This window comes from Pipistrellus hanaki (genome assembly GCF_964339955.1).
Source record: "Pipistrellus hanaki genome assembly, chromosome: 11".
Taxonomy (NCBI): Eukaryota; Metazoa; Chordata; class Mammalia; order Chiroptera; family Vespertilionidae; genus Pipistrellus; species Pipistrellus hanaki.
The window spans coordinates 53,644,047-53,656,936 of NC_140513.1; the positions used below are offsets into that span (position 1 = coordinate 53,644,047).

General features: G+C 38.9%; 1 protein-coding gene across 2 annotated transcripts in view; it reads left to right on the plus strand.

Annotated features, from left to right (window-relative positions):
- The window catches only part of SH3GL2 (SH3 domain containing GRB2 like 2, endophilin A1), a 173,426-nt gene that overhangs the window by 126,235 nt on the left and 34,301 nt on the right, over window positions 1-12,890 (plus strand). For both annotated transcript variants that reach the window (XM_084898086.1, XM_084898087.1), the window contains one exon: window positions 7,765-7,833. In XM_084898086.1, coding sequence (XP_084754212.1) covers window positions 7,765-7,833 — 69 coding nt within the window. The remainder of the gene's footprint in view (window positions 1-7,764; window positions 7,834-12,890) is intronic.

The following is a 12,890-nucleotide window of genomic DNA, read 5'->3' on the forward strand; positions in this document are numbered from 1 at the left end:
GACTGAAAGGTCCCAGGTTCGATTCCGGGCAAGGGCATGTACGTTGGTTGCGGGCACATTTCCGGTAGGGGGTGTGCAAGAGGCAGCTGGTCGATGTTTCTCTCTCATCGACGTTTCTAGCTCTCTATCTCTCTCCCTTCCTCTCTGTAAAAAATCAATAAAATATATATTTTTTAAAATGTATAAAATTCTTCCTATTTCCAGGGATGGGAAGCTTTATTAAAATACCTCCCCTTCTGCTCATAAATTACCCCTTATCTGATGAGAAACTAAAGTATTTGGGGAGTCAACAAATAGAGAAATGCTATTTTTTTTTATTCTGCACAATTTTTATATTTTAATATCTTTTTCTAGAGACAAGATAACTTGTAAATGAGACTATCTTTCCAGGTGAGAGTATAAACTGAAATCTACATGATAGCTCCTTAATGTATCCTACCAGTTGTCATCAGAGGAGAGGGGTCTTCATCCCCACCTTTTGCACTTGGGGTACGTGAGGAATAAGTATTTCTGGAGGCCCCCACAGGAGGATGCAATATTGTAGGAAGCTTTGTTTCTGTGGAATTAAGTCCATGGGTTTCCAAGGTCCCCTCTTCCTCAGTAGCACCAAGAAGGAAGTGTGGCTGTAATTTTAATTGGGATAGAATCGAGTTAGTGTCCAGAATCTCTGTTCCATGTTAGGGCGTAGTCCAGTCCAGCATCAGGGGAGTTCAGTTTGAATGAAAGGGAGGGAGAGTGACACAAAGAGAGAAACATTGATGTGAGTGAGACACATCAATTGGTTGCCTTCCACACACACCCTGACCAGGGCTGCAGATTGAGCCTGCAACCAAGTATGTGCACGTGATCGGAATTGAACCTGGAATCCTTTAGTTCAAGCATGTTAACTCACATTCGACTCATGACTTGTTGACTGTGAGTTAAAGCCAATACTGTAACCACTGAGCCAAAGCAGCTGGGGCACAATGATGTCACCTTTGCGGGGGTGATGTAAGTAGCTGTATAATATTTGGGAAATTCTCACTTTGGGGACATGGAGTTTAGTAAGTTTTTGTTTTAACCCAAATGAACCATATCAGAAACAATTAGAACATCATGTCAATAAATTTTTGCATTTTCGATATAGTTGACCAGAAGCAACATACGCTGGAAGCTGGGGAAAGGGCCAAGTGCTTAGTTCATCCAAACTGGTTTTTAGCTCCAGGTATTCAAAGAAAAGCAGTGTTAATCCTATTGAGTTCTTGTTTTTTAGGTTATAGAAGAGGAACCTTTCTCCTTTCCTTTGATGTAAAAATTCTACTTGATAATAAGAGATTAGAATTAGCTTGATTTAGATAGAGAAAATGCATTTTTCTAAGAAAATCTGAAGTTTCTGGATGGGAAAAATAAATATATAGTTTTGAAATTCACTTTCAAAACATCATGACATTTAAGCATTCCAATTTAATGACAGCTGAGAAAAACTAGTGTGAAACTTATATCTCATGAAGTGAATTCACCCTGCCTTTCACACATGGGAATACCACCATCTGGAAAAACAAGATATACTTGTATTTAGCCAAATACCAAGAAAATACTGCTGTAATTTTGATTCTCCCGTTTTGTTTTGTTTTCTGAATATTTGATATGTCATCAAGTATTTTCCTTATAAATTTTATATTTTAGTACCTTTTTGATGAGTAATGATTAAAGCACCTTCATGAAGAGTCAGAGTATGGGCTTCTTTTATTTATTATCATAGGTGATGCTTGTCTACAAATATTGAGAAAACAGTACAATGTCCCACAGGGGTAATTATTATAACTTCTTTCTAAAGAGCTTGTGCACTAAATAATGTTCTTTAATTCAGTTAAATTACACTTAGAGTTTTGTTTTTGTTTTTGCCAAACATAAGATACCAACTTAAAATTACACCTTTCACGTAAAACCACATAAGACATAATGTATCCCTTATTTTAATAATGATTTTTTATAGTTTAAAAAATACGTTTAAATGCATATTCTAATTTAATTCTAAAAAATCCGGTGTTAGATGTTGTTGGTTTTCATTTCTTGGGAGAAGAAATTGAGGCACTAACAGGTTATGCATTTTCCCTTTCACACAACTATTGGTGCAATTGTCAGGGCTAGAATTTCAGGTCTCTTTATTTTTAAACCACTTTTAAAAAAATATAACTTACCTCAGTTTTTCTCATTGACTTGTCAGTGAGGTTTCATTACCTAGCAGGGGAGAATAGTTAGGGGGATCAAGCCTGCAGGGGAGAGCAGTTAGGGAAATCAGGCTGGCAGGGGAAGGTACTTGGGGCCAATCAGGCAGGCAAGCAGAGGGGTTGGGGCAATCAGGCAGGCAGGCAGGTGAGTGGTTAGGAGCCAGTGGTCCCAGATTGGGAGAGGTATGTCCAGCAGTCAGACATCTCCCAACGTGTCCCTGACTGGAGAGGGTGAAGGCTGGGCTGAGAGAATCCCCCCGCCCCATGCACGAATTTCATGCACCAGGCCACTAGTATATGTATATAATTTGGGGGATTGTTCCATGGAGCATATTGGCATGATAATATGAGTTCTACTTGCTTTTAATAGAACTACTATTACTTTACTTATGGAATGTAAAGTAATTCTATTTTAATATGAGTAAATAATATAGTACTTGATAAAATTATTTTTGATTATTCTTAAAAAGCACATTGGAAAACTATTATATTTACTTTCTCTGATATATGGGTACATATGCACACACAAACATGTTTCCCACATGTGTATGTTTACATATAAACTAAAATACATATATATTTAGGAACATGATTAATGTGAAGAATGTGTATCATTACTCTTAATTGTAATTGTGCTAAAAGTAACTTGGTGAATGAATGTGGAATGGTTATAGTTGAGAGAGAATTTTCTTTAACTTCAGCTATGCTTTAAATAAAATATCAGACATCATAGCTTTTAGAATTTTTAATTTTGCCTGTTGCTGATGGAGAAAAAGATAATTACACTTTAGAGGGGAGAGTAAACTCTCAGGAGACACAGAACAGGTGCTAACTCATAGTTAAGGGTCTTCCTTTAATTTATGTGTAATTTTTGGTCTTGGGATAATTCACTGAGATTTTTTTTTCAACTGAATTGAGTGTCTGCCCTGCAAGCACTATGTTTGGTAATGTCTTCTCAGAAGTTTTCCAACAGAGAAGCCTGCGATATAATTGCCTCCATTAACATATCATAATTCAAATGAACAAGGGTCCTCAGCAAGTTTACTGAGATGGCAAGTTCCAGGTAGTCCAAAAGATGATGTGTCTCATTAGGAGTGCAAAGGAAGTCTGATCACTTTCAGGTAATGGAAAAGATGAAATCTGGGTCAACATTTTAGATAATTGGTAGAATTTGAAAAATAATAAAAATGGAAATAGATCCAGGTCCATGGCTGAGAAAATAAGCACATTTGGTGGATAGTGAGGAAACCTGGCTGAGGACACACTCAAAGATGGACAAGGAGGTAAATAGCCTTGCAAGTTTTAGGGTCTGAATTTGGTGTTAAGTCTGTTGAATTTTACTGATGATGTGGTGTTCAAAGAGACCTTTATGAGAGGCAGTTGAAGAATGGTAGTTGGCCCTTCAATATTTAATACATGGAATGCAATTAAGAGAAGAATCAGAGCTGTACCTACAGGATGAGGTGTCTTTTGCCTAGACTGATGGTTGCTGAGGGGGAGGCTGAGTCATTGTGGGAAGCAGTGCAGCATCATTTGAGCTGAGAACAGTGGTCAATTATTTAAGCTGTTGCTTGCTGCTGGCTCCCTCTGACATCTTTCTCATTTGGTATATAGAGAAAAATGAGACTGCAGACTCAGAATTAATACTTTTAATTTAATAGTAAAACATGAGTAGGTTGTATTATTTATATTTTCTTTTTAAGTTGTGCCTTTTCAAAGACCATCCTAAAGTGAGGTGATCAGCCTCACTTTACCCTCCTCTCAGTCATCTTAACATCTATATTTACACAAGTACATTGTGGTTCAGATATAGATCTTTCTGAGTACCTGTTGTGAGGAATACAATGAAGAGTAAGAGAGAGGAAGATGGGATTTGGAGTTTGGTTGGAATACAGCGTACATGGAGTGGAAGAGAAGATGGGATTAGAAGCATAAGCTCTCAGTGTTGTACTAAGTAGATATTTGAATAGAGGAATTTTTTAAATGATACAAGGGGTATATTACAGTTCATTTGTACTTTTTAAGTCCAATAACTTGCTGATTTTCATTTAAACAAGGATAAAATTTTCAACAACATTAACCAAAGTGTTCTGAACAGCAACAGAAAATATTCAATACTATGAAACTTTGGTTTCAGGAATCACCTCACTGGAAAATAGGGCAAAGCTATTGTTACATAAATGACACTGGGTAGGGAAAGCAAAACTCATTTTGGCCAGATGGTCTCAGGGAGCTTGTACTCCTTACCTTAATGCCTATACATGGACATTTTAATAATGTTATTTAAAGAGCAGGAGGAGAACATTGGGCATACTCTTAAGGAATGTGACAGTTGTTATTTGGCCACTGGTTTAATTCAATGCCTTGATATATTTAGATCCTTTGTGGTTTGTAAAAACAATAGCCCAGAGAACCGTGTAGATGTCATGTTGAATATTCTTATTTTCCCAAGAATCTAATTAGATTAAAAAATTTTATATCAACCAACCAATCAAGTTAGTACCAGTATCTAATGGCCTCATTCACTGTTTGCTGGACTATTTCTCTCAAAGCAGGTCAAATGTCAGCTTTTGTTAAGAAAAGAAAGATATTTATAGTCCCATTCTTCCCTCCCTCCCCCCTCCACCCACACATACAGTACTTAAACCAAATAGTTAAAGCCCAGTAAAAATGGCTTCAGTGTGAATTCCTAGGACTAGTTCTAAATTATTAATGGAAAAAATAATTCAATTTGGTATCCTGTTTGATACAGTGACCCAGCAACTGTGGTTCTAACCTGTTGATAATGAAAAAAAGTGGGGAAATTAAAATCATTCTCAGTTGAGTGATATGGGATTGAAATTGTGATATAAGTCCTCGTGGTTTTGCTGGGGGCCAAATTTTATTTCCTAGAGGTGGGCAGAATGTGCAAAAAGTGGGGAAATTAGAATCATTCTCAGTTGAGTGATATGGGATTGAAATTGTGATATAAGTCCTCGTGGTTTTGCTGGGGGCCAAATTTTATTTCCTACAGGTGGGCAGAATGTACTTAACCCCATGGTAACAGGATTCTTTAATGTTACTACAGAGACATGTCTCAGCTATGTGTTTTTGTGTGTGATATTTTTGCAAATTAAAATTAAATATTATAAGTCATAGGAGGGGTCTACATCTATAGTGACCCATAAAGGATCATTGAAATGGGTCCTTGGGATGTGGTGAGTTCCCTGACATTGGAGCCAGTCAGGTAGATCTGAGAGACAGTTAACTTGGGATTGTGTAGCATATATTTCTTTATTGTGTAGGGGTTTAATTAGATTAGCTTCCCACCAAAATTTAACTAAAAACCCCCCACATACTTCAAGAATAAAACATAAGAGGACTGGCAGAATGAGCTAAAACAGTCATTCCTGAGCAAAGTGAAAGAAAGGGAACCAGTATAAAAAATCAGAGTAAAAAATGATTTGGTGATTGTGAAAATGTGATAATTTCTAAGGCCCCTTTGATTTCTGACTTTCTGTAACTAAAACCCAAGTATGCAGGTCAAATCACTGGGAACCAGACTCTCACTCAGAGGTTTTAAGCTGAATACTATGGCCCCCCAGCCCCAATTCTGGTTTGGTAAATTGCTGGGCCAGGTCACAGTTGGTGCTGGCTTTAGATGTGGTTGTCATAATGCCAGATGAAGCCTGGGTCTATGTGCATACTATTGAAATACTTAATGGTCAGCACCACCCAGGACTCAGGTTAAGTGAGAGAGTGATGTCAGGGACCAAGGGTTAACAGGATAGTGAGTCTACTTCTGGCCATCTGAATCTAATGGAACTTTGGGCAGAAAAGGCCAGTACCATGGACAGCTCTTCAAAGCAGTGGTGTGACTGCAGAGCCCAGGGTTTAGCTTGGGAAAATTGCATTCAGGTCCTGGTTTCACCTCTTTCTAGATAAAGGTGAGTACTATGCATAGACAATTCAATTTATGCAATTCTCAGTTTAATCATCTGAAAAATAGTAATAATACTAATGTTTTTCATAGTTCTTGTGTTACAATGATGATAAATTACAAGTATGTCAGCTATACAAATTAAAGATGTTAATATTGTTTCAACCTTTCACTTTTCATCATAACCTTTATTCACATGTCTTATGATAATGAAAATTGCTATATTCTTCTCAAGGTATGAAGTAAGAAGTAAATAAATGGCCAGGGTACTATAAGCAGATATACACTTGATTGGTGAGAGAAGGGAACTGTGATATCCTGCATATCTCGTAGGTTCTGACACATATCCCTAAATTTATTATGTCTTTTAATTTTTATAACAATTCTGTGTACTTAGCAAAAAGTAGTGGAACCAGTACTTACAGTGGCCTTCTATCACAGCATATTCTTTTTATTACTGCTGTCGGGATGAAATGAATGGTATCTGCTATACAGGGCCAAAGTAGTGGTAGAGTTCAGACTCTTGATTTCTCCAAGAGTGATCTCTTCTAAGGGAATTTAAGACAGAGAAAGAAAGGGTAAGGAATACACCTCAGCCCCCAACAAGGGAATACCAGAACTTCATCCAGGAGCCCTTTTAGAAGGGGTGAACCAAGCTCACTGGAATTCTTAGGTTGTTACCGAGGTTGCTGTAGGTCTGGTCATGGTGGGAATCCTTGCAAAAAACCCCAACCAGTGGCTATTAAAGAAAACGAGAAATCATACTTTGATATATGTGCATGATAACTCGTGTATAGTAATGTCTTATTGAAAAGTGCCTAAATACCTTTACAGTAGAGGAATGGAATTGTTGTGTCATTAGCACTTAATATCTATGTCTTTGATGATACCAAAGCCATTTTCTTGTGATTCCTTAATAAATTTTCATTAGACTTCATTTGAATCTACCTCACAATATATAGGTTATCAAATTTTTTATGAACATGAATTCTACATTTGGAAAAATGACTATTTGCTTGGGTAAATGGATGAATATACAATGTATGATAATGGGAATTCATTGAGGGTACAGAAATGTCCTTAATCATTTTTCCATATAGTTTATATTACATATATAAGAATATAGACAGCTACAGGGAGCATTATAAGATTACTGCACAAGGTTTTTTTACCTGAAGATTGGCTGAGCTGATAGTTTTTTCTCTCCAGTTTGATAGATGTTTGTGATTTTCTGTTCAATAGCCCTTGAGGAATAAGTTGAAGAAGTAGCAATTTTCTACCTAGGTAGCTTTTTAGATCCATTAGCAGAGGGAGAGGATTATTATATGGTGCTGTTGTCCCTCAGAACTTTCAAAAGGAAAATGTTACTGACTAGATAGTTATATAATGATTTATATAATAGAAAGAGCATTGGGGTTGAAATCAGAAGACACAGGAGTATTTGAATTTCGTTTTTTCAAATCTTATCAGGTAAATTATTTAAACCCTAGGAGCCACAGTGAAAATGGGACTGCCTGCCTATGTCACAAAATGGTTGTGAGATTATACTCGATGATATTTGTGAAGGTGCATAAAACTTGTAAGAGGTTTTTAAAGGAAACTTTATAATAATTGTTTTTTGGTTATTTTCCACAGAAAGTGAGTGAGAAGGTTGGAGGAGCTGAAGGAACCAAGCTAGATCATGACTTCAAGGAGATGGAGCGGGTAAGTCTTCACCACACAAAACCCCCTTTGTTACAAAACTGCCCAGCATCCTAAAGAGGAGAAGGGAGAAAGGAAGGGGAGAATGTCCTCCACTGGTACCTGGTAATACATTTTGTTATTCTTGAAAGTTCTCTCTTTTTTTTAGTGTCTTATTTTACAACCGAAAATGCAAAGTATCCTGTCATCCCTTTGTACTGTCCCAAGAACAAAATGTCATTGAAGGTGAAATTCCATCATGTACTTTTCCTTGTGGATTTTATCATCACTTTTCTAAATAGGGACCACGTGGAGCTGGCATTGAAATGTGGTGAGGTGGGAAGAAAGAGAAGGTGGGGAAACGGTGCCTTAAATATTTTGGGGAGAGTTTGTGTCACGTTCTGGCTTCAGAAGACTTTCCCTACAGGACCGTGCCAGCCATAAGAGCAGGGCGATGTGGAGAGAAGGCCGTGGTGAATCCTTCTCACCCTGACTCTCCCTCTTCTGATGCTGGTTGCATAGGTCAGTTTATTGCGTGGAGCCTCTATGCTTTTATAAGTATAAGAAGAGAATATGAATCACTTTTTGAAGGACTTTTATTAAGGGTGAAAAATAGTGTAAATCCTTAAGCATTCTGCCTAAAAGTAGGTTCTCAATAAGTGAACCTGGAGGTGAATAAAATATCCCATTCCATTTTTCTTGTGACATATTGCCATCATTTCTCTTTTTTCTTTCACTTTGAGACTGTTTTTTAGCAAGTGATACTTAGGCTTATGGTGAAGTATGTGTATCACTCTGTGCAAAGAATTATTTTAGGTGCTAAATTGCATATGGACAAAGGACCTGGAAATACAAACCCTGTCCTTGAACAGAGAAAAGCCTGTGATACCTAGAAATCATAGTTTTTACTTACTTCGCATGAGTTCCAGTAGGCTGCCTGAATTTTGCTATTTTTGCTCTTTGTGGGAAGAGTCCAACAAAAACAATTTCTGAATATTCTCTGCCTCATTTTATTTTAAGATTTTCTTCTGATGAGTTCACTGACACATTTAACAAATTCTTTTTTGTGCCTCCTATGAGCTTTAGGCATGGAGGTATGGCTGTGAACAGGATAGACAAGGTTCCTGACTGCATAGAGTTCTTAGTTTAGTGGGGAAGGAAGACTATGGACAAATACCAACCAGTGTGGCGAGGGGAACGAGACATGGCACTAGAGAAGCTTAGCAGAGAGGAAACTCACCCACACAGAGAAGACTTCCCTGCTATTTTGCGGGGGTCTGAAGCTGCAGGGATCTCCCTTTTCCATGTACTGCATGGAAAGAGAGATGAATGAACCGGTTCTAAGTGGAGGTGCCCAGGGATTGAGAAATATTAGAAATAAAAAGAGAAGACATAGAAATAGATTTCAAGCTGGGAGCTGGGAGGGCCGCTGACCTCCTCTGCTGGAGAGACAGACTGACAACCTCCTGAGCCATGCAGCACATCTATTTATACTCCAATCCAACAAGGAGTTTCACAGGAAAATAAGGAGCCTGGGAGAGCCCAGGTTCCACCCACTCCTTCCTCCTGAACAAACACATTAGTCAGAAACTAAGAACATCTCCGCACTCCCAGGGCGGGAGTGCAACTGACATGATTCTGCCAATATCCCGGGCCCAGTCAACAACAATCTATAGAATGTCCAGGTGTCTTCCCATTTGGCCCTCTACACTATTTAAGTGAAGATGCAGGGGATGGGTAAGAGCTAGAAGAGCCTTGTGTGTTTCTGATCCAGGGAACAACAAATAAGAGAGAATAGGACACGTTTGAGTTCCTGAAAAAAAGATGAGTTACCAAGAGACAGTGGTCTCGTAAAATGAGACTCTGTAGTATTGACCCAGCTGATCATTCTAAGTTCTTGAGATGGACGTCACTGATAGGATAATACCCATGAGAGAGGAGATTAAATATGAGTCCTCAGTCCCAACCAGGAGTCTGGGAAGCCAGCTTCTTACGCCAAATGCCTGGCAGCCAGTCACCCCCACTAGATTGAAGCTGGCACTGGTCCCCATTTCTCATCTCTGGGCAGTACTGAATGCCACCTGGTCATCAACCAGAGCTGGCAGCCATGGCTGTTCATAGTTCAGGAAACAGTATTCTACCTATTCCTCTTCTATAGCATCTGAATCTCCAGACACTGACATACCTGCTCAGAATGACTTGAGTCTGACTTTACTGCCTGTAATGTTTGAGTTCTGCGCTCATTATGAGCAACCATGTAAGTCTGTTCATTTGCACCAACCTCTGTCTACATTTGCTCTTCCTTAGTCCTCCCTTATCCTTTGATGTGTCTGTCCTTCCACCCTCACCCTGGAAGGAATTTACAGTATGTCACCTGGCCAGTGCCATGTCACTGATGACAGATTAGGCAGGTATTTAGGAATTTAGAGCTAAGGAGTCAGAATTTGAGTTCTGCCTTCTTCATTTGCCGGGATGAAGGTTCCCGGCTAAGTGAAGACAGGCTGATTTGTGTTTCTTAAATGATAGTAAACAGAATAAGAAATTTGTAGAACAGAGCTTGTAACTCAAAGACTAATTGAGGTTTTGAATCTGTTCTAATCTTGCAAACTAATTGAAATAAAAGAGGATATTGCAAGTATTTTACCTCAGGCAAAGACTCAGACATCCCTTGAGTCTGAAGATGAGGTTTATTTCTACCATTTTCTAGAAAAATAATGAGTTTCTGGAGGTTCATTTCAAAATCTAGATATTCCTACAATAAATACTTAGTAATCCTTTGAAGAACATGCCTGGGGTTTTGTATTTGGGTTTATATCTATGTAAATTGAGAGATTTAGATTTCAGTGCAGTGTGAAAATCTGTTTTATTCCATTTTATTTCACACATCTGTTGTCTATCTGTGGCTCTGTTGCAAATTTTTTACTATTTATCCAGGCTAAATTTGTAATAACAGTAAAGATTTCTGTGGTAATTAGAAAGCACATCCTTTGGATTTAGAATATCAAATATTTTCTCTCCTGTTAATATGTTTATTACTCACAAAAGTGTTTTAGCTCAATATTCCCAAGGCTACAGAAGAATCATCCTTTTACAGTTGGCTTTCTGATCATAAGGATTCAGAGTAGAGAGCTTGTTCAGCTGTATTCTCAGAGGTGCAATTAAACAACAGAATGAAATAAATTAGAGGTTTGCATCAAGCAGCACTACCAAGAGAGAGAAGTGGGGATTCCTAGAAGTTGTTTTTCTAATCAGCCACCACAGCCACTCTCCTGCTAAGATGAAGTGAAATTACCATTTGTGTCTGTCAGTCCCTACAGCCTTCCCCTCCCACAGCTGATTGCCTGAATTCCTGCTTCTGTGTTGTCTCTGCAGGAACCCTGCCCAGTACCCTTTTTTCTCCTCCTCTTTGTGTGCCTTGTACTGGAACTGTTTCTATGTTCATTTTAAATGGCATCTGTTGCTTACCAGCTTTATTAAACACAAACTTAATTTCTTCGATGGTGCAGACATTGTGTGTGAAAAGCTTGTAGACTTTTTGTCAAGTGGAAGTTCTTGAATTTGAGGGCCCTCTTGTTCCTTCTCAAATTTCCATCTGTTGCCTCAGTGACTCTGCATTTGTGTGTATATAGTGATGTTCATTAATTCACGAGGAATGTCTATAAATACAGGAATACAAAGGCGGTGAAGGCACAGTTCCTAGGTTCTAGGAGTTTCCAGTTCTGATGGAAGAAGTGGGCACATACATCAGTGGCATGCAGGGCATTGTGCTTGATGTCCTGGGGGTGATGCCCAGGGAAGAACTAACTCAGGCCAGATAGGTCAGTGGGTGCTTCCTAGAGGAGAGAGCACCTGAGCTAAATCCTGAGTTTCTTATGGCCCTGCACATATGGGTAATGCAGCAGTCCGAGCCAAGGGGGATAGTGTCTCACTTTGCAATCTGAAAAGTGTGCTGGGAAATCCCTTATGTTGAAACCAGAGGGGCAGTAGGGTTAGACATGTTCAATATAAATCATTTTAATAAGAAAGGAATTCTTTTTAAGGGGCAGCCTCAAGTTTAAAGAAAAACTGGATGTTGAGAGAGAAAAGAAAGAATGCTATTCCATAGGAGAGTGCGGAAGAGTGGGTGTGGGGAAAGGCTGATAGAAGGCCCCTGGTCATTATCTTTGTATACTTTATTAGTTATTGGGTAGGGAAGGGTTAGATCCTATCCAACCTCAAGTGATCGAATTACCCATTTATGGTAGAAACTGTGGGGAGATAGAGTCAAGTTCAACATAAGAAAGAACTTTCAACTGTCAGAGCTGTTGAAAAAGAGAGAGACTGAATTCCCCATCACTGCCCATGCGTAAGCAGAGGCTAAACCCACAGTTCTCAGTTGCAGTGTGAAACACACTGAGTATCATCACTAATGACGCCACTTTTTAATAACATCACTCTAACTTGAATTTTAGTGATTTATCCCAAATGGGAGAGAAAAGGAGTCAAGTCCCAACCAGCACACGAAGACTGACACACATCCCTGAGTGCACCCATGGATGTCTGTCATGCTCATGGCTGTCTTCCCTCAGAGGTGTGGTGATAAAAGAGATCATGTGGCTTTTTGTACTAAGATATTCACTTTCTGGTGACGAATTGTAAGATAGGAGAGAGCCCCCAATAAGGTATCTTTTTGCTTATCCTGAAATTTAGGGAAGACAGATTTCTTCTCAGTTATGTTTTCAAATATATCTCCAAGCTAATATTCATTGAAGGGAATGCCCAAGAAGATGGGCAAGAGCCCTTTCTGAGGTGGCTCAGTAGGTTGGACATCATTCCATGTGCCAAAAGATTAGCAAGACAATGCCTCGTTTATTTTTGCTTTTCAACACCCTGTTTGTTAATCAGACTTTCTGAATACATACGATGACTGCCAAATGGCAGAGGTACGTGACCTCTTCCGATCGGTAGGGAACTATGAAGAACATTGCATTGGACCAGCCTGCATCTGGCTGCCAGAGAAACGTCCGCAGGATGCTGCTTCATCACGTCTCTCTGAATGGTTTCAATAGGTGTCCTCATGCAGGGTTCTCATTGCTTTACAT